Here is a 23,131-nt window from a genome sequence, read left to right on the forward strand (position 1 = left end):
AGAGACACATCCAGAACTCCCACCCCGCCCTTCCAGGATCTAAAAAAATCTTGGCACTGCCAACAGTCAGAGCAGCCGGTAAATGTCTTCTGTGCTGATCTCTTGAGGAGTTTCTCTTGAGTATGGGATTGACAGCAATGGTAATTTATTATTATTTGGATGTTCTCAGAAAGACATTCTCGTCCGTGCACTTTGTCATTCTCTCTAGCATTGCTGGGTGCTCAGCATCCATGATTTATTGTTATTCATCTACTATTATTAGTACTAATAATCATACTCTCTAACATTTGTTGTTATTCATCTACTATTATTAGTACTAATAATCATACTATCTAACATACTATCATCCTTTAGCCAGGGAGGTGCTATAAATATAACATGCACCTTCTCATTTTATCCGCCCCCTCATTAAACCACCCCCAAATGCCTGTATAATTTCCATTTTCCTGGAGACCTATGACCTAGGAAGGTTACAACCTAGGAAGCTAGAAAGATTCCTTGAAATATAAATATCCCAAAACAGTATCTCTAAACACAAAAGTCACAGTCCTGTTTTAAAAACTGCTTATCAAAATTATCTTACCTTAAATTTTAATAAATCTCTTTTTAAATGCATGACACCGGCTGCAGGTTAAAAATCGTATTCACTTTTGCTGTAATGTACTATTGAAACAGTTTCAAATTGAAACAGAGAAAAGGATTTGCCATCTTGTAATTGTTTTTAATTGACACATTCCCTAATTGCTAGGCTTTCTTCTTTTTAAAAATATCTGGGGAAACAGACATGAGGGTTGCATAACAAAAGGCATCAGAATTGGCCTGTCATCTAACATTTGTTAAGTTTGCTGCATGTTGACCTTTTTCCCTTTAGCATCTGTACTTTATTGAGAAGTTATAAATATCAAACTATGCATATAATATATATTATAGATATACTATATAAAATATATACTATATTATACAAAATATATTATCATATATTACATCACCACTTTACTTATTTGACACCTTCTAAAACTGTTCAAGATCTTCTAAATCATCTATATAGCTTCTTGTAACCAGAGAGCTCAGTGAGATTTAAAAGAATGAGATATCATTAACTCTCTTTAATATAAAGTGACAACTGGATCAGGGTTTAAAGTAGGGGATTGACAATCTAAGGCTTTTGTTTGGAATTTGGATAGTTCTTTTTCACCAACTAGAGCAGGAAGGCTTGTTAAATACACACACACACACACACACACACACACACACAGGCACACACAGAGATTATTTGGCTCCACCAGAACATTTCAAATTCCTCAGGTTGTAGTAGGGCCCTAAGATTTTATGTTTCTAGCAAGTTCTCAGATGATGCTGATACTAGCTTTTGAGAACCACTGTCCTAAAGGTTACTACCTCCTTCCCCTTTCTCCTTTTCCTCCCTTCATCTTCCCTCCCACTCATCTTTTCCCACCTCTTTCTCTTCAAAATCAATCTTCTCTTCTTCCTCTCTTTAATTCCTTTGCCCTTCCCTCTTTTATTCCTCTGCTCCATCCCTCCATCCCTTTCAAGATGATATTTGAGCATCCAGCAGGAACATGTCTAGAAGGACTTGTTTACAGTGTTTACTCAGATAATAATATTTATTGAGCAGCTACAAAGATTCACCCATTCATTCATTCATCTACTCACTCAACAAATATTTGTTGAAACTCCACTATATGCCAAACTCTGTGCAAGAAAAGCAAGACAGACAAAGACTCTGCCCTAAAGGAATTCTCCATATGGCCAGGGAAGGCAGACAGTATACAAACATATAAATAATTGGATTAGTACCAAGTGTCATTAATGTTCAGAATTAAATAAATGGGTTGCTGAGATGAAGATTGATAACAGCACACTTTTCCCCTGTGAGGTCAGAAAGGGCCTGGCCCCATAGGGATGTGTTTAAGCTGAGACCTAACGATTGGGAGAAAGACAGCTAAGCAGACTTCCTGGGCAGGAGTGGTCCAAGAAAAGGAAATGGCAGGCACAAAGGCCCTGGGGCAGGAAAGAGTCAGCTTCTTAGGGGTGTCTCCAAAACCTAAACCAGGGCCTGGCACACGGTAGGTGCTCAGTCAATATTTGCTGAATGAATGAGTAAATGAATTATTAGACCCAGGCCACTGGAGCATAGGAGGCAAGCAGGAGAGAGGCATGGGGTAAGCAGAGGCCAGGTCATGAAAGGCCTTTTAGGTCATGAGTGAGGATTTTGAATTAACCAATCAACTTTACCAATCCACTCTTCCTTCATCCCCCAACCTTCTCTGCACCCAGCTCAAACCCTGATGTCAAGTAACAATTCTCAAAGTGTGACCCTGGGACCCCTGATGATCGGTTGTATCATTCAACATGTATGTTCATGATATGATAAGAGCCATGCTTTCATCCATGAAATCATAATTAATGAATATATAAATTAGAACAATTATTCATTAACTGTTATGACTATTTGTTTAAAAGGCAGCTGTTTAACCAACGGTTTAACATTAGGCACTCATGTCTAACCAAAAGCAGTCCCACCCTTCCCCTGCAGTCTGGGAAAGGTTTCCTAGTGGCAAAGAGAAGATGTTGTCCCCTGAAAAGTTACAGAGAGGCTGATTCCAGATGCCTGGAATGCAGTGACTTCTAAAGCAAATGTAGTGTCATTACACAGGATAAATAGGTTCAAAAGAAGTTGAGGAATTCCAAACAAAGATGAGAACAAAGAATAAAATGAATCATCTTATTTGTACTTTGTACAGTAGTTTCAAATAAACTCCTCTAGGAAAAGATGTTATCTGGCAGCCTTTCCCAGTCTCTTACTGCCTTGAATCTATTACACATCTCTCTAATTTTTCATATTAATATGTGTTTTTAAAAGGTAAATCAGCTTTTAAAATGTAATCAGTAAAAACCTGAGTTTAAACTTTCTCTCCTTGTTTCATAGTATGTTCATTCCTATAGGTTATTTAGGACCCACTAATTAATTGGGAGCTTTGCTGTGAGCCTTAAGATTCTCCAAAAAAAGAACCAGCAGTTATATACCTTTGGGAAAGAAATATCTCTGACTCCTAGTCCTTTCCTTCACAGATTGCTATAATTCTTCATATACATTGGTATCAAAATAGATAAAAGGCACAAGACCCTAAATGTACATGTCTCTCTGATAGATCAAAAATTAAATAATTGTATTTGAAGAAATCGCTCCTTCTTTTTCTAATTCCTATTCCCAGGGTTATTATTAGCAGGTCACTGTTAATAACAGAATTTGGAAACATCTGAAGAGTGTTATGAGGATATTTTGTTATTGCTTTGTTTGATTAGTCCTCTTCACATTTTGCCTTTTTGTTGCAGTTGCCTTTACTATAAGGCAGTATACTGCATTATAGTCAGACAGTGTATTGGATATCAAATACTATTTTAAAATTAACTGTTAAGGTATAGTAGGTTGGTAACATGTAATTTTTTTAAAAAATATGTGAGAAACCTTGGAGAACTTGAAAAAGACAGGATTTATCGAAGATTTCTGCAAAGGACAGAGGGATGGTTAGTGAATTTGGGAGGGACTGTTTCAAATCTGAGGGGCAATCTATGAGAAAAATGTAAAAACCTCATTGGTTTTTAACAAAGAGAAGGATGGGCAGCAGAAGTTAGGTAAGTGGGACCTATGTGATGGATGAATTTGAAAGAGAGCAAACTGTGTGATCTGGATGCAACCTATCACTAGGCAAACTGACAATTGGACAGCACATTAAAGTTTGCAAAGGTGCTTTAACATATGTGATCTTATTCTTCATAATAGCTCTGGGAAGTATTTAGAGTAGATATTATTCCAGTTTTACAGACGAGGAAATCACATTGTCTTCTGAATATAGCCAGAAAAGAAAAGGGTAATGTTAAAAAGGAATAAAGCTGAAAAAGACCCCTGTAAAGGCTGAAGGCAGCCTGTAGGATTGCAGTCTCTAACGGGGAGAGAAGAGGAGTATCTCTGATGATGCCGAAAGGAATGCCAGGCTGTGAAAAGTCATTGAACTTGGGGGCAAAATACGGAGGGCAAAAGTTCTTTGGTAAGACAAGTGACCTGGGCAGAGAAATAAGAAAGATTCCATTTTCCCAGAAATACACCCGTGTTTTAGGTTTGACCTTCTTTGAGTGTCTGCTAACTTGAAAAAGAAATTTGAGATCTCTAGTCTGGCTGCAGATTAAAAGCCCATAGAATCTTCAAAGGAGTAGAAACTTCATCTTTTCATTAAAAAAATTTTTTTAAAACACAAGTTTTCTAAAAGAATTGAAATAATTTTCACTTTTTCGTTTTTTTCTGCTTTTCCTCCAAGTAGGTACCTTTGATATAGCAGTCAATAATATAGCTTTATGTATAATCTATTTGAAAAAGAAAAGAATATGCCATCCTTCCCATTGATGTAGCTCAAATATTCTGTTTTGAAAAATCTCCTTTCTTCCGGCTGTTGTCAGGGATGGCACCCAAAGAAAAGCAGTCAAACATTATTAAGGTTGTTGCAATATTTTCCTACTATCACCTATGACCAATTAAACATTTTTGCTCTTCGGTTATCAGGAACTCTTTTAAAATCCATTTTCAGATACATGATCACTCAGGTACTGAGGCAGTTGCTAAAAGTTAGCATAAAGTTAGTGCTAAAAACTAAGTGAACTTCACTTTCTTGTAATATGTGGGAAGCTGAGCCATCAAGAGTATTTTCCACAAACGAGAGTTCATATTGCTTTCTTATATTGCTTGGACAATTATGGATGAAATGACTTTAACTACTGGATGGTCAGTGATGAAACTGCTTTGCTTGTGGGCTGGACGATTGGTGGTGATTATACTTGTTCTTGGTTAGCACCTTGTGCATCAGATTTAGGGAGGGCACAGACCTCTACACAAGAGAAAGGGGAAAGTGAATGGCAGGAAAAAATGAAGGTCAAGTTGACAATGGACACCATCCTTTCGGGGTCTTTTTCTCTTGATGGTGTCAGGGGGATACGCGTTGGGACGAATGAATGCTTTGAGGTGAGAAGGGCAAAAGCACTCTAATAAAAGGCTTCAGGAAAGAGGGAGGCGACCTAGGGAAATCTGCTGTGGTCAAGTTTAATCCTGGGAAAAAGAGGCCCTGGAGAAAGCAGATGAGGAAGATAGGAAGGAAGACAGGGAGCGGGAGGCGCAGGGTGTGGAGGGAGGAAGGGGGCGGGGGTGGGGAGATGGAAAGTGAGAGGGAGCAAGGCTTACTGTGGCTGAGACGGTGGTGTTGAGGACCACGGAGTGGGAAAAAGTGAAAGTCGGGCGGGGAGGCGGAGAAGGAGGCAGAGCTCCGCAGACCCGGCCGGGACCCCTGGCGGGAGAGGCGGGGGCATCTTGGCCCGCCTCGGGCCCCCTTGGCAGCCTCAGGCGTTGGCTCCTCGGGGCTCCCTCCCTCGCCGGCGCATTGTTCCTTTGCCGGGAGACGAGGAAATTGCCTTTTGATTGCGGAAGTCCGCGGCCGGGGCTCGGGGCGAGGCAGCGCGGGTCAGAATGGCAGCGTGGGAAGGGCGGCGCGCTGCCGGCCCCCGCCGCCTCTCGCGTCCGCAGCCGGCCCGGGGCGGCAGCAGCATCAGCGGCGGCGGCGGCGGCCCCCGCGCGTCGTCAGCCCGGAGGCCAGCGCTCTGCGCCCGCGGGGCGCGCTGAGCGCGCGCAACAAGTGGTCCCCGCTCCGCCGGCCGTCGGGGCCGCCCCGCGTCCCAGCCCAGCGGTCGAGTCAGGGGGGAACCGCTGAGCGCCATGCGGAGCCATGGAGCCGGGCTGGCCCTGTGGACCGCGCTGAGCCTGCTGCAGGTGAGGGGCCCGAGAAGAGCTCCCCGCGGGCGGACGCGCCCCTCCCCGCCGAGGACCAAATGCCCACTCGGCTTTCTGGTCTGCTGGGTTGTGTTCTGGAGAGGGAGGTGGCAGAATTTCTTCCTCTCCCTGGGGAAGAATGAGCCATCCTCTTCTGAGCCCCCAGCCAGACTGACAGCTCGTGCCACTGTCAAAGGCAACAAGCCACCTTCTCTTTCCAGCTGCTCTGGAGAAAAAGCAGCTAGGGAGAAGGTGGCCACCCCCCTGGGCTGCGGGCCTCTTCTCTGGCTGGGGGGCGAAAGGATGGATGGGCTCAGGCTGGGGGCCAGGGGTGAGTGGAGCAGCTTGGGGCGCTTGCTACGGACTCGTCCCTGGGCAGGTCTAGACAGCGGGCTTCAGCTGTTGTTCTGGTTCCTTTGCAGACTGGACTGGGGGAGCCAGTGAGATGCAACTTCACCCTGACAGAGTCCAGGGTCTCCAGCCGGTCCGTGTCTCTCCAGTGGAGAACTTTGGCGTCACCCTGTAACTTTAGCCTCATCTGCAGCAGTGACACGTCGTGGGTCGCGTGCTGCCACCCCGTGCGGATAGACAACACCACCTATGGATGTAACCCCAAGGATTTACAAGCGGGAACCATCTATAATTTCAGTATTATGTCTCTGGATGGAGAAGAGAGAACTGTGGTCTTGCAAACAGGTAAAAAGTGACAGGTGCGGTTGGACGGCCAGGCCACTTCCGGCTGAGCCCTGCCTTTTCAAGCTGATGTTTCACTTGAGTTCCAGGCATACAAAATAATAATAATAATAAAGGTAAAAACACCTGTGAAGATAACTATTGACAAAGATTTCTAGTCTCCTCAGATTTGGCCAGAAGCAGCTTGGTTGCCTTTCAGAGACTTCCTTAGTGCTGAAAACAGCGGACTAGCCACTTAAACGGGGAGAGCAGCAAAGAGAAACTGTGGGCTGTGGAGGGAATTTGTTAAAGTGATGTGGTTTGAGCTTCCATCGCATTAAATTGTCAAGCCCTGGAATAATTTTAAGTAAATGTTTTTAGAATAAATAATGGAAGTGCAATGATTAGGGATATGACTTTCCTCAACTTAGTTTTATTTTTGGGACCAGGACATAAAATCATCAGGAATAGAGTCACCCTTAGGGGGAAATTAGAAAAGTCCCTTGAGATGAGGGTATGAAAATTATTTTTTATCACTTGTGTAACTAAAACCATGCCAATATCACAGATCATCCTTTGGTTACTCTGCACCTTAAGTCAATCATTTTCTGTTCACTTTTGGTAAACCCTTCCACGCGTATGTGGTAAGAGTTTGTCTTTCCTGCCTCAGTTTTCTTATCTGTAAAATGAGAGTGTTAGACTTGGTCATTCAGGTCCAGGTTCCAACCAAGTGCCTACTTAGGTAGGGGCTGCAATGCATGTTACCTCATTAATCCCCAGAGCCACCCTCAGATGTGCTCGGAATTCTCTAATGACTTTGATGTTTTATGACTTCATTAGTCTTCCTTTTAACATTATCTTTTTTTGTTGCAATAGAGAGGCCTTACTTTCATGGAGAAAGTCAAATTTAACTGAAAAATCCCAGAAGTTAAATTTAGAAATGTGTCGTCCTTGCTATTCTTTCACATTCAACCTGAACAAAGATCACTTCTTTAGCTATAGTTCTTTGAAGAGGTGAGAGAACAGTCCGTTATCAGGGCAGTTACAATAAGGTCAGGAAATGTGACTAGGTCCTGGTAATAAGTCAATGAATTGTTCTCTTGCTAATTAAGAAAGCCCAATTACATCACTTGACTTACTTCAGAGGAAAGTTAGATAATTTCTGAGATTTGCAGGAACTTGAATTGAAAAGAGACACCACTTGTTAAGAATGTGGTTGTGTTTTTACAGGGAATCAAAGAGAGACCGAAATCAACCACATAATTAGAACATTTTTCAGGAGTTTAAGTGGCTGAGTTTTTAGTTATAAAGTTCTTGGTTTCTTGGTATGTGAAGATGTGAGCACTCAGATTGCTAATACTGTGAAATTCATGACGTAGAACTTCCAGATGTGTTCTTTACATTTGATAAGGTGTCTGTATTGAATGGGGCAGAATGATGTTTAAAAACAGGTGAGCTATCAGAAGCTTATGGGAGAAAAGATGAAGACATTAAGCCAGAATATACTGATTTAACCCAGAGGTTTTACTTTTTTGGAAAAAACATTGATGAAAAAGGACTCACTGTGGGTGTTACTAGTTAGAATATGTTTTGAGTTTAATTATGCATGTAGGTATTTCAAGTCCAGAGACATTTGTGAAATGTAAGAAATGTTTGCATTTTATTGACTATGTTTAATTAAAAAAAGACTTAGTCAGCATACCCAATTGTTAGTGTTCAGTGTCTTATCATTTTTCTTAAGGAGTTACTTTTTACAGTACCACAAATATACTTTTCACCACAAATTTTATGAGCTCCATGCCAAATGTGAAGAATGAAATTTGATCAAAAGTGATGTTTGTATAATAATAATTTTTTCATACTTATTTGTGTGATGGTATAACCCTACTTGGGTGTCTCTATATTTTTAAAATAATTTTATTTAAATAAACTTTTTTAAGTTAAGATTTTTTTTTTTTAATGTTTCAGGGAGAATATTTTTGGTTGGTTGTTATTTATTTTTTGTCAGCACTTTTTTTTTTTGGCTTTCTATATTTTAAGGACATATGTGAGTTTTCGTTTAAGTTAAGAGAAGGTACTAGTATTCCTCTATATTAACTGCTAAGCTACAAAGATGAGTGTCACAAATCATATTTTACTGTTATTAAAGCAGAATCAACTAGTAGCATAATATTAAGTCTGAGATATAACTTCAAACAAAAAAAGTCATTCAAATACATTGTGCTTTTCTTATTCCATTATGCCTATCTTATCAGTATAGAGTAAAATAGAGTGAGAGCAAGGCATGATTTGGCTGGAGATACAACAGTTGCTTAGATTATCTCTGTAATCATTCTGTATCGTTCCAAGTGTGATTTGTCTGGTTGTTTTTCCTGGTAAATTATCTAAAATAACATAATGTAGACATGACCTTAAAGATAAAAAATTTCAACTAAATGAGAACTATTTCAGCAACAATCAGTTTTCGCTCCAGATTTAAAATCAGAATTGAAAAACCTATGTGGATTCAAATTCAGTTCAGCAAACATTTATCAAGCATGGATACTGCAGCGAGTTACACCAGGTAGTGATTGGTGAGCTTATAAAGATGACAAACAAAGCATGGTCTCTGCCTTTGTAGTCTTGTACAGAGTTGAAAGAAGGTCAGGATGAAAGTGGTGACAGAGCTTTACCACTTCTTTCTTGGGTGAAGACCTTGCCCTGCCTCTCTCAGGTGTGTTTGGTCATAAATGGTCAATGCAACAACTGTAATAAATTGAAAGCCAAATTATTTAGTTGTGAATTCATCAGAAATAGATTATGAAGGTAACAGATATTGAAGAACTCAACACTTTTGTTAACACTGTGTCCTCAGAATCTAGAGCAGAGGCTGCAAAGTGGTCCCTGGGAGTGTCTAGGTGTCTAAATAATAGACATGCTTGTTTGGCTCACGTAATGTTTGTGAAAAATTCAGATTATTTCACCAGCATTGAGCAGAAAATTCACATAAATACCAGATGTATGGATTCTCTTAAAATACTGGAAGATCCGGCAAAACTCGGCCAGTCTGCCTAGAACTCTCTAGAGCTGAGTTGTGGTTTCTCTCTTTTCAGATACCAATTCACTGGAATCCCCCTGGACCACTTCATTTATTTTCTTACCTGAATGTATCCTAAGGACATTTGAGTTTGTTTAAATGAAACCGTAGAGTTTTCAATTACAAATTTGGGGGGATTTTTATCTTCCCACCAATAAGAAGTAGTTTTTCAGTACCTAAAATGACATCTAACCCATGGTAGGTGTTCAATAAATATTAACTGGATGGGTAGATGGATGAATGAATGGGGAGATGAATGGATGGATCTATGGATGAATAGGTGGATGATAACAGACAAATATTAATAAATGAAATGAATATTTTAGTGGGAGAATGTACATAAAAATATGATCTATTCTCCTTGGGTTATGGGTAAGTCATGGAGCCCAGGGAAGAAGTCTAGTCGTAGAGAACTTTACCTGCAGGAAGAATATCTTAGTGGCATATGACTTCTTGTTAGTCAGTTTCAGATACTTATTAATCAGCCTAGAGCAAAAGGCAAAAAAAAAGTTTCGCTCTTTTTACATGGCTCGTTCCTCTGTCTTTAATTTAAAAAAATTTTAAGAGCTTTAATTACCAAATCACCATATTAGCTATTATTTCCACCTCAAAATGTTGCTTCTTGTATTAGTTTACCAGGGCTTTCGTAACAAAATACCACAGATAGGGTGGCTTAAGCAGCAAATTTATTTTCTCACAGTTCCGGAAGCTAGAAGTCCCAGATCAAGTTATCAGCGGGTTTCTTCTGAGGCTTCTCTGATTGGCTTGCAGATGGCCACCTCACTATGTCCTCACATGGTCGTCCATCTGTGTTGTCTGTGTCTAATCTTCTTAGGACACCAGTCATATTGGATTGGGGCCCACCCTAAAGATCCCATTTTAACTCAGTTACCTCTTTAGAGGTCTTATCTCCAAATACAGTCACATTTTGAAGTATTGGTGGTTAAGGCTTCAACATATGAATTTTAGAGGGATGCAATTCAGTCCATAACACTTACATGGCTTTAAACACAGGCCATTATTTCTCAATAATGTCTGTAAGCTACTGGCATTAAACTCTCTTGCAGAGTTTGTTATAAAAGCATGTTCTTGGCTTCTACCTCATATATAATGAATTTAGAGAGAGTGGAGCCTAGGGTATCTGATTTTAAACAAATATCAAAGTGAATCAATGCACACTGAAGTTTAAGAACTATTGACATAGTTTTTCTATTATTCATTGGCATTAAGATTTTGGTACCATTCCTTTTATGCCTGGTTAAATCTGTAATGCCTAGGAATATTTGTTGTCTTTCCCAGGAAGAAAATAATACTTTAATATTTGTCTTGTGCTTTTATAGTATGTAAAATACTTTCACCTACCTTGTTTAGTAGGTAAGAGTATAAAATATATATTATACTGACCATATATTGTTTAATTATAGCCACATGGCAATCCTGTGGAGGGAGTATCGTGAAGGCACAGGTGGTTAAGAGTTGAGTTCTGAAAGCTGCTGCCTCCATCATTTACTAACCAAGTTGCCTTGAACAAGTTACTCACCTCTTTTAATCTATAAAATGGGGACAATAATAAAGAGAATGCTCACTTCTTAGGGTCGTTTTGAGGTTTTAATTGATTCATACATAAATTCTAGAACAGTTTTTGTCACATACTAAGTGTGTAGTAAGTTTCCTATTATTACTTTCAGGTTGGAGATGAGATTGATATTCATAAGAATTAACTAATCACAAATCCATAGAGCTAATATATGGTAGACCTAGACCTTGAACCCAGATTTACTGACCCCAATGCCAATTCTTTCCACTACTCTGTAGAATGGACATAATTTTTTGTTGGTTTTTGTTCTTTCAGATTGCATATGATAGTTTGTTGTTACTTTTCAATTCAACTTTTAAAGAGAAAAAAATATATTATGAAATACTTTAAATCTATACTTAGCCTACACAAGGGTAGAATAATGATTAAATGTGTTAGTGTGATGAAATAATATTGATTTTGATTGTGTTGAACTGCTGGTGATGGACTTCAGTATTTAGGAATCAGCCATTTGCAGTATAGTTATTTCAGGAATTCTAAGGTCAAGGTGAGCTCTGTATAGGGAATCAACCAACCTAGTTCTCTGCACTTGACTTTTTGTGTGTTTGGAAGCTTCTTCCATTTGTCTGACTTCTGTAGGTGGGCCTGGCATTCTACAGATTAGCAAGAAATAAAATCTAATTTGTCCAGACAGAATGGAAGAAAATTTGTTTCACCTTCCATTCCCGGACACCAATTCCCTGGAAGCCCCCTGGGGGATAAAGGGTAATACTGATGACTTTCTGACCTTGTAGGAGAGGTCAAACCCATTCTAAATGTATGAATGTATATAAACAAAGATGAATCTATGCAACTAAAATTAACATGGTAGGTATACATACAGATTTCCAGGGATTTGGGGTTTTGATTTTGTTTTTCTTCCTCTAGATGGAAAAGTTCAAATACATAAAAAGTAAACAGAATAGTATAAGGAACGAGCATGTACTCGTCTCCTACCTTCAACAGTTACCAACTGACAATCATATTTCATCTATATCCTCACTCACTCCCCCACCACATATCATTTTGACACAGTCCAAGTCATCATTTAATTTCATTTATAAATATTTCAGTATGCATTTCTGAATGATAAGCATTATTTTTAACATAACGACAATATCAGTATCGTACCTAACATTGACAGTAATGCCTTAGTATCTAGAGGTCCAGGTTCGGCAGCACACATTAAGCGACAGCTCATGAATTTCTACATGAGAGCGGCTTCTGGGCAACAGTCTGGAAGAGGAGGCCAAAGGATTTCCCTTGGTACTGCATTTATGTAGGGTTTAAATAATATTGAGAAAACCTCAATTTGTTCTTGTTTGTTTGTTTGTTTGGCTGCGCTATGTGACTTGCAGGATCTTAGTTCCTGGACCAGGGATTGAACCCGGGGCCCCCTAAGTGAGAACGCCAAGTCCTAACTACTGGACCACCAGGGAATTCCCAAGCAAACCTCTATTGTTAATATCAAAGAGAGGAGTAGGGCTGCTGAAGGATGATGGCACGAGGGTGTTAAAGTCTCTGTCAGCTGTCATTGTCCCCTCCGTGCTGACATGGTTCTCTAATACTTGACAGAAGTGAGCTTTTCAGTGCTTTTGCTTAAACTGCTCTCTCATTCTGCAATGGCCTCTCTTCTCTCTGATTTCTGCGTCCTACTTGACCTTCCAACTTGCTCAAGTTCATTTCAAGCCCACCTCTGAGACCTTCCCCTTGGATATCATTCCCCTTTTGCATATTCAGCATTGGTGCTGACCTGTGTTACCCTTAACAGCAAGAACAGCTGCAATACTCACACCAACTGCCACTTACTGAGGCCCCACCATGTGCCAGGGCTGCACTTAACACTTTGGCTCCATTACCTCTTAACACTTACAACTCTGTAAAGTAAGTATTGTTAGTCCCATTTTACAGATGAGGAAACTTAGCCTCGGTGAGGTTAAGCGATTTGCCTAAAGTCACTGTTTGAAGTGCTAGTGTTGGGATTTGAACCAGGTTTAGTCTGATGTGAAAGTCAGCCTCCCTGATAAGTTACCTTTGTGTTTACCTTTTTCACATATGTCTTAAATGCCCGAGTAAACTGTAGACTCTCAGAAGCCAAGTATGATGACCCGTAAAATAACATGGCGTTCCTCACTCGTGTTAATCTTGATGCAAATGATTGTCAAAGCTGCTTTAATTGCGAGGCTGTTAAAACTTTGAAAGTTCCTCGCTACCTGAACTTTATATTTAGTGTATAAAGTTGATAAATGAAATGCATGTTAATCTGATATATTAGCATAATATAGTATATCATCTTATAATAAGTCAGAAAGCTGACTATAGTCAAACAGCAACAATTACAAAAGTAAAAGAAAATTACATCTCTATAAATCTATTTAATTAACTACAGATTGTGGGCAATTGCTTTCTCGTCTTCTTCTTCTGCCCTTTTTAAAAAACCTGCACCAAGCAATGGTTTGTGGCTTTTGCCCCACCCTTACCCTGGTTTCCATGAGAAAATTTGCAATTAGTTTATAGGAATAGTTGATGTTCACTCCATTTTATATAGAGTGCTACATAAATGCAGCTTCCAGTCTCCTAGCCACCCTGCTTTTAACTAGAATTGTATCCTAATTCCTGTAAAGGTACAGAAGTTGAATCTGTAATCCATAAAAAATTGATCTCTTGTCCTGGAGTTAGTGCTGAAAGATAAGGTGTGTGTTGGAGAGGTGGGTGGAGGATAGTATCCTGGTTGAGGAGACCTTGAGTTGCTATGGAGAAACTTAGACTTCATCTCATGAAAAGTTCTTGGTGCTCCCCGGGGGATGAGGATGGCAGATGTGGGAGAGATATACAAAGCGGTTATTTGGCAACAGTGGAAAAAAGACAGAAAATAAGGCAGGCACCCAGAAAACTCAGAGTAATCCAGACACAAGGTGATGGAACACCAGGTTAAGGCAGTAAGATTAGGGGGAAAAAAGAAACGGAGAAGAAAAACATTATTTTTAAAAAATCAATGGAACTTTCCTGGCGGCGGAATTAGATTTAGCTATTATTAGTGTTGTTATTCATTTATCTATGCTACACTATCCAAACCATCAAATGAAAGTTCTGTAAATTTGTCTGTCATTTTTCATAGAGATCTGGTTTGATTTTTTGTTGTTGTTATACTGACTGTGCGACTCATGACATCATTTTCCATCCTGGGACAACTAAGGTGTGACAGAAAAGAACTCACGACTTGGAGTCAAGTGTTAGAAGCTCAGTGGAATTACTTGTTACCTATGTGATGTAAATGAGTCACTTAATGCCTCTGACCCTCTATTACAACTAAGAAAGCACATTGTAAATGATCAGATCCTACACAGATATATTGTGTGCTATTATGACTTCAAAAAAAGCTTTTGGCACTAACTTATGGATTGCCTGCTCTCTTGTTCTAAGGCTAAATTTATTTCCAAAATAAATACTATCATTTTGAATTCTAAACACTCTGCAAATTCCTATAGCAGTAGATAATAATGTTTTAATGACCATACAAAAGAATTTTTAAAGCAAATATCACTTCCATTTTATACATATGGGTGTCTCCCTCTTCTTAAGTCAGATTTTTTTAAAAGGGAAAAAAGGAAGAATCCATTTTGGTTCAGGAATTTAGCTAAACTTTATCAGATAAAGTGGGTTGACAGCAAACCTACTTATGCAATTCTGGGGCTTCCTGATACTGGTAGATTCATTGAAATACAGCAGCTGAATACTATGGAATTTTGCATTTGGCATTCAATATTCCAGATCCTTCTGGAAATAAATACAAACAAAGATGTCTTAAATTGATGGCTAATGATAAATTTTGATATATTGATTGAGATTAAATTATTGATTTATGGTTTTCAACATTTCTCAAAGCTTATAATACTTCACTGGTTGCTGTATGTATGAGAGCAGTGGGTGGAAAAACCAGAAAGGCTATAAATGCACACATGTGTGCATTGATATCTCCAGCCATCAGCTGTAAGTAAGTGTAAATTATGTAAGTCAAGTAGGGTTTTCCAATTACATATGACCTGTCACATGATCAGAAGATTACAGACCTATAACTAAATTTTCAAATAGCATTAAAACTCTCTCTTTCATATATCTAGCTAGATATCTAGATATCTAGCTAGATAGGTAGATGGTAGATAGGTAGGTAGATAGATAAATAGATAGATAGATGCTAGATGAAAATAGCACCCTGATGGAAGTATCTAATTTGTTTCTAATAAAATATTGAAAACTTTTTTTTAATACAGCAGAGTTTTCCTTGGGTTTAGTTAGATTGAAACAAAGTCTGAAAACTACTGAACTCCTGCCGCATGCATAGCAATAGTGGACCACTGCCAGCAAAGGGCTTTATCACAGCATAAATGGGGTTTTAAGTGTTTGTTTCCAGTGCAGGTTCTTGCAGCCCAGGCACTTCCCAATCTCATTGTTCCTTTGTTCTAGGGGATGTACAAAGGGTTGACTGTTTTGTTTTCTGGCTCAGAGAGATTAGATAAAGTCTGCATTTCTGAACTTCACCCTCTAGGCACGCAACCTTAAAATTCATTTTCTATAACTCACATTTTGCAGATTATATATGTTTAGATTATACCGATCATAAGATCATTTTCTTTAACCTTTATCTGGCTGGGTTGTGCATGTAAATGATAGTATTGATCCCTTTTGAACAATCACTGGAAAGCAGCTGTCCCTCTCATCCTTGTCCTTAAAATGGCTCTTCAGCAAAAATGTGTCACCTCAGTTGGCTATGACAAGGTTGCTCTTGAGTTTCTCTGGCTATTAGAATCTCATGGTAACAAGAAGACTTTCTGTGAGGGGAAATTATGTCCTTTCCTTTTATGATGACGTCCTTAATTATAGAGTGTTATGTAGGATAGAAATTTTAAATAATATTGCCACACACACACACACACACACAAAACCCATACTGTTTTTCCTCAAGAACCCATAAATGAAAATCATCTTGGGAATTTTTTTTTATTTTATCTTAAGGGTTAGAATGTTAGTTCATGGGAATAAACTGATAAGATTTTTCCAAGTGCTTTTTTTTTTTGAAGAAGGCAATTAAAGCTATTATCTGTTTAGTTTCCAAAAAAATGGTATTCCACTTTTGCCTCCATTTTGTCAGTGATTCAGAGGAAGTTTCTTTTTATGATCATGTAGACAGAATAAGTTTATATTATGGAGTGCCCCCTGTGTACCATGTAAAGTCTCCTCTATATCTTGTTACTCCTCCAAACATCCAAGAATATAAGTACTATTATTATACTCCCCAGACAGAGGGGGAAATGGAGGCTTAGAAGGTTAAGTAACTTCCCCAAGTTACTGATACATGAGGGAGCTGAGATTTGAATAGAGTTCTGACTCCAAAGCCCACTCTCTCTGCCACTTCACCTCCCTGCCTCTATGACAAGGTCATCCCAATTATAGGAGGAACACTAATACTAATACTAATAATAGCTAACATTGAACACTCACTATGTGCCAGACGCTGTTCTGAGTGCTCTAGATAAAATACTCAACTTAATCTTCATAACAATTCTACTGAAAAGATAGCGTTGTTATCAGCATTGCATAGAGGAGACCGCTGAGGCACGAGGAAGTTAAGGAATTGCTACCCAGCTACAAAGTGGGAGACCCGGATTCAAGCCCAGGCCACCAGACTCTAAAGCTTATGCTCTTCAGGTGAACCTGTGCTGCTAGGATATAAACCATACAACCTTATCCTCTAAGCTCACCTGTGCTTTGGGCTCTCAAGGTTTCTGTCTTGGCTTGGCCTTATTTAGCCTATGTATGGAGTCTATAGGTGACCTGTAGTCTACTGAGCGGTCTGGCTATAAATGCCTTCTGAATATAGAATAAGATTACCTTGTTCCTATTTGTATTAACGTTAGTCACAAGTGAAGACTTTCTTAAAACATATACTGTTCTAAGTAGATGCTAGAATTCCTCAATTTCTTTCATGAGTAAAATATAATTTACCAGGAGGTAAAGAACAGAGATCTCTATAGCCATGTCACTAAAACATCTAACCTGACTTTTGAAATTTAGTCTCCAGTATCTTAATCTCACTTTCTAGACCAAGAACCACATAGGATTTCTGAAAATTACTCATATGTAAATGTTAACGTTTCTACTCCCAACATTCAGGGTAAGGAGAGCCTTATTTCTCGGATGGTCCCACTGCATCATCTGCTCACTAAATGTTATTGATTTAGTTCCTAACCTGGAGACGTGCTATTCATCCTATTTCAAGCTCTACAGTGAAGATTCAATACATGGGAAACAGGACTCCTCAAATTGGCCCATAGCTTTGAGAATTGAAACTAAGTAAACAGCCAGGTGCAGGACTAACCCATCTGCTCTGGGAGCTCTGGCAGCTCCAAAATGTCCCAGAACTCAAGTTTAGAAAATCTAGGGACATAGGGAATCCCAGTTGTTGGGAGAATTCATTTTGGTGAGCACACCTAGCCTAGGCTTATAATCAGGTCTGTATCTTTTGTGGTTTTCTGATATCTAAAAACAGCCCAAAGTTTTGTATACATAACACCCCCCAAACCCCACAACCTAAAAAAGGGAAAGTTTAGTACAAATACAAATTTTAAAATTTCTTAATATCTGTATTTTCTGTTGAGATTTTCAGTATTTATCCAGGCAGACCCTGGATGTTTGTCAGTGTTTGAAAAGTGCAAAACTTGCAAGCCAAAGACAATATAACCTTGCTTGGATTTCCAAGCTCAGAGCTGTCGTAACAAAAAAGTTTTATTAGAAAAAAAGGAGCTTATATGACTAGTAGCCAAGGTGGATTTCTTTTTTAAGTAAAATAGTAAGTTTGGGAGTGGCATAAAATGCCCATTTGTATCATGAGCAGCAGATTCTTAAAGTTTTGAAGGAAAATGCATCTGGATTACAGCAAGGTAAGCGTGTATCTGCAAAATTCTTCAAGCCGCCTTCTCTTTTTTGTTTTTTGCTCTGCAGATCCTTTACCTCCTGCTAGGTTTGAAGTCAATAAAGAGAAAAGTACTTCCACCAGTTTGCATGTCTGGTGGACTCCTTCTTCTGGGAAAGTCACCTGGTATGAGGTGCAGTTACTTGATGATAACCAAAAGACACAGGGGGCCCAAATTCAAGGAAGAACTTCACGGAATGAATATACATTTTTTAACCTCACTGCTGGTAGTAAATACAAAATTGCCATCACAGCTGTTTCTGGGGATAAATGTTCCTCTACGATTTATGCCAATGGATCAACAGGTAAGACCTGTTTATGGATAGTTGCGTATTTAGTAGTCTATGATTCTTTTGAAATTATATTACATTCAGGAAATGGGAGTAAGAATGCCCCAAGATCAACAATAAATAGATACGTGGATAGATAGGTAGGTAGGTAGATAGATAGATAGACAGAGAGACAAATAAATACTGTTTGATACAGATGAAAGACTGGACTGGAAACAAGGAGGTGGGGTTGGGCTGCTAGCTTGCTGGGTGATTTTGAACAAGTCATGGAACTTCTCTGGGACTGGAATTTTCTCCAAAATGAGGAAGGTGTTTCCTAATGGCCCTTCTAAGTCAAATGTTAGGCAACAGGATTTTCTGCCTCATTTTCTGAGTTTGTGCAATGAAAATTATTTTTTAAATGTTTTCCCTCCCCTGTATATTCTTCTCTTAACTTCAAGTCATGGTGTTTCCTGAATATTCCTATGTTTGGAACAATTCTTTTCTTGCACCCACGCATCCCGTTATCAATGACACATTACCATTTCCTTCCATAACATACTTTCTTATCATTCACTCTCCCCTCATTTTCTCTCCTGCTCTGTTGCTCTCTTTCCAGTTTTCAACTTCTACAGTTCTTTCCTTTCTCTTTTCCCTTTACTGCTATGCCACATCATACTTCATTGACAGAATCTACCTTGATACCTGTTAAGTGGGGGAGACAGATAAACTATGATGTAGCTTTAGGCTGTGGTCTTTGAAAAGAGCATTAATCCAGGTTCCAATAAAATTTCAAGAGTGCTATTTTCATTAGTTATTACACAAGTTAGATGTACAGAGAAGCATAAATGGATGTGTGGTTTCAAATGAAATGTGTCTATACCTTCTATAAGGAAATTATGAATGACACTTTGAAAATGCATTGTATCCCACTAGTGCCATCACCAGTGAAAGATATTGGTATTTCAGCGAAAACGAATTCTCTCCTGATTTCCTGGTCACGTGGCTCTGGGAACGTGGAGAGATACCAGCTGATACTAATGGATAAAGGAATTCTAGTTCAGAGTTATGTCGTGGACAAATCTACTACTTCCTATGCTTTTCATGGACTGATACCTGGTCACCTCTATAATGTCACCATTGTTACCGAGGCTGCAGGGCTGCAAAACTACAGATGGAAACCAGCCAGGACAAGTAAGTTTCCCTAGCTATTCTGAACAAGAATAAAGCTCAAATCAAGGAAATGTTAATAAACAAGGTTTATTAAATTATTTGGATAATGGTAGTATAGGACAAATTGAAATGCATATGTTGTAGAAGACCTTAATATGTATCCACTTTTCTACTTAGAGAAAGAGGGGTTCCCTCTCATTCTAAAGTTTAGGCTCGTCCTTGACAACCTTTTGAAATAGCAGAGTTAATCACTGATATAGTCTTAGCTTCTCTTTTTAGTTAAGGATTCCTACTTCCTTCTCTTAAACAGGCATCATCCCCTGCCTTTGTGACATCACTCACAATGAACCAGGATTACTCTTCTCAATGCTATACAAAGACCTACTCTTAGGTCTTTGTATAAAGAAACAGCCATTGCCCAGACCCTCTATCCAACAAAACATCTCCTGAGACCCAATTCTATAGAACCTGTTCACATAGCCTAACATAGCCAGAAAACTAATCTGTGCTAAGTTTTAATGAATCATTTATATACATACTTATTCATTCATTCATTCATTAAATCAGTATTTATTAGGTGTAAACTATATACCAGACATAGTGGATATAACAATGTCCAAGAGAGACAGTCTTTCCCCTCATGGAGCTTACATTCAAGTGGATTCTAATGTTTCTGGTGGGTCTAATGTGTTAATAAATCCCCTCCTTTGGGAAGCTATGTAATTTTAAGAGAAACTCTAAAATATGTAGTGCCTTAGACATTACTCTAGAGAGAAGAGTTCCTGAAATAACAGGAGGTTGGTGGGAAAGATATTTGGGGACACCTATATATTTACATACATTTCATATCACACCTCAAAGATATATATATATATTCCCAACAAAAATGTACCATATATTTTAAGAATTATTTATGTATATCAAGAGCAAATTGCACTTCTAACTGGCATATGCAAAAGCAATGTGCCATGCCCATTATTTTAATGAAACATTGTGAATTTATATTATGCCATTAGTGAGGCCCCAAATTATAGCATAGGCAAAAGGTAGAAAATATATTCACCGAAGTGTCTCTCCTTTGTAATCATTTTCCTCTGATGAAATAATGACACAACTCCTAAGCTTTAACTTTATCATGATTCAATATGAAAAAGAAAGTATTTTTAGCACAAAATATTTTATGATGGCCAGTCAACCAATCTATTTATTATGTACTTGCTATTATTAAACACATAAAGACAGGAAGAAATTAGGCAGATGACATTCTTTGAGGATTCCACTTAAAGATTTTCAGAACTGGAAAAGACCATTTTAAGTTTTTTTGATCAAGCCATCATTAGTCAGTAAGGACCCCCAGGCTTAGTAAGATAGACAGAGCTGCCCAGGGTTGCCCAGCCAACCAATGGCCAAGTTTGAGGCAGAATCTAGGCTCCTGACTGCCATGTTTGTCCTCTCTCCACTAGCCAGACAACCTTTCTTTGGTTTTGCAGTATTATTTTTACCTTGTGACGTTGTTTTCTTCAGAGCAGGGAGTGTGGCTTGTAGAGATTAAGACACAAGTCAAAATTTGGCCATAAGAGTGGTATGATATCCTGAGTTAAAGTCTCTTTCCCTTTCTTCCTAATTAGCCCCCATGGAAGTCTCAGATCTGAAGGTGACAAATGATGGCACTTTGACCTCTCTAAAAGTCAAGTGGCAAAGACCTTCTGGAAATGTGGATTTCTACAACATTACACTGTCTCACCAAGGGACCATCAAAGAATCCAGAATATTAGCACCCCAGATTACTGAAACTCAATTTAAAGACTTAGCCCCTGGACGACTTTATCAAGTCACCATCAGCTGTGTCTCTGGTGAATTGTCTGCTCATAAGATGGCAGTGGGCAGAACAGGTGAGTCTAAGGCTCCAGAAATTCCTTAGTTGCTCAAATCACTCTCTGATCCACCTTAGAACAGGATAAGTTAGAAGGAAAATCCCTTTCCCAACCTGGGAAGTATGGTCTACATGACTCAGGGTGTCTATGGGCCAGGCTCCGCTATACAGAGTCAAGCCGAGGGTTAATTGCATTTGTCTGATTATTTAAGCAAATGTATTTGGATTGATTCCTGAATGATCTGTATTTCTGGCTCTGCCCTGTGCTATTTCAGGTCACACCACTTAAGTAGCACAAATGAATTAGCATTGATACTAATGAATAAAACATTTCTGATCAACTCTTATAATGAAGGCCAGTTAGCACTTACCCATGTTTCCCATAAATTATTTTATTTATGTCACCAAACATTTATCCAGTGCCTTCTTCCTGTAAATTACCATATTATGAGCTTTGAGAGTTATTAAGATGGCAGAGTTCAGCACACACCCTTCAGCCAAATATGGCCTGTGACCTGTTTTTGTATAGCCCCAAACTAAGGGTGGTTTTCACATTTTTAAAGAGTTTTTTAAAAAAGAAAGAAAACGAAAGAAAAATGTGAGGCAGAGACCATATGTGGCCCAAGAAGCCTGAAATATTTACTTTGCCGACCCTCACTTTTAAGGAAGTTACATTTTAATCACACAAATGTAGAATACACACACACACACACACACACACACACAATAAAAATATTATATTTTAATAATGGTAATTATATAGATATTTCCATGGATCAGGCACTGACTAAACACTTTACACCATTATTTCATTCAGTTCTCACCAAAACCGCAAGAGAGGTCCTGATATTATCACCAGTTTATAGGTAATTCGAAGAGGTCAAATAACATGTCCATAGTCATCCAGCCAATAAGTGGTGGGGTTTAAGCCAGGCTGTCCGATTCCAGAGTCCATTGTCTGTGCTATTGGAGATCCCAAGTAAGAGCCATATATATGGTCAGAAAGAAAAGAGAAACAAACTCTCTTTCAGAAGATCAGTAAAGACTTCTGGGAGGAAATGGCCTTTAACTGGGACTTTAAAAATATGAAGCTCTTGGCGAGTTAAGAGGGAAAAGAGGGAAGGGCATTTGAGGTGGAAGGAATAACACAAGCAAAGGCACAGAGGCGGAAGAGCCCAGGAGACTTACAGGTCTACAGAACGCGAAACTGGAGGCCAGCATTCAAGAGTGGGGAACGAGGTGGGGGGGCTGCAGGGAGTAGTCAGAGTGAAGACTGGCAGGATTTGGGGTCTGATTTGGGAGGGCTACAAACACCACACCAAGGACTTGATGTTTTATTCTGTAGTTAGTGGAGAAACCTTAAATGTTTTTGAGCAAAGAATAATCAGATCAGAGTTGTGTTGCAAGAAGATTAATCTTTTCCGTTGGAAGAGAGGCATGTTTTGTGACCACAGCATCCAGGGTCTCTTCCAAAAGATGCCACATCCATCACTGTCACCATCATTATAAGCAACATCAGTATTGTCTCTAGGGCTGGTATGCAATCAGAAAAACACAGCGTTTGTATCACGAGGTTATTAACACTGTTACAGAAGATCACATTACTGATATATTACTAAAATGATTTTAACTTGCATTTCTCGAGTGTCCAATGGCTCCAGAATGCTCATTTGCAATTCACAAATATCA

At 39.0% G+C, this 23,131-nt stretch overlaps 1 protein-coding gene across 3 annotated transcripts in view; it reads left to right on the forward strand.

Moving 5' to 3' along the window:
- Positions 1–23,131, forward strand: part of PTPRB (protein tyrosine phosphatase receptor type B) — a 113,168-nt gene that overhangs the window by 22,174 nt on the left and 67,863 nt on the right. For 2 of the 3 annotated variants that reach the window (XR_452232.2, XM_057556812.1), the window contains exons 4-7: positions 6,256–6,529; positions 18,157–18,432; positions 19,333–19,590; positions 21,198–21,461. Coding sequence is in view for 2 of the 3 variants with exons in the window: in XM_057556812.1 (XP_057412795.1) it covers positions 6,256–6,529; positions 18,157–18,432; positions 19,333–19,590; positions 21,198–21,461 (1,072 nt within the window). In the remaining variant the exon portion in view is untranslated. Of the gene's footprint in view, positions 1–5,385; positions 5,834–6,255; positions 6,530–18,156; positions 18,433–19,332; positions 19,591–21,197; positions 21,462–23,131 lie in introns of those variants that run through there. The other variant, XM_057556813.1, reaches the window with a different exon arrangement.

This window comes from Balaenoptera acutorostrata, chromosome 11 (assembly GCF_949987535.1).
Source record: "Balaenoptera acutorostrata chromosome 11, mBalAcu1.1, whole genome shotgun sequence".
NCBI classification, from domain to species: domain Eukaryota; kingdom Metazoa; phylum Chordata; class Mammalia; order Artiodactyla; family Balaenopteridae; genus Balaenoptera; species Balaenoptera acutorostrata.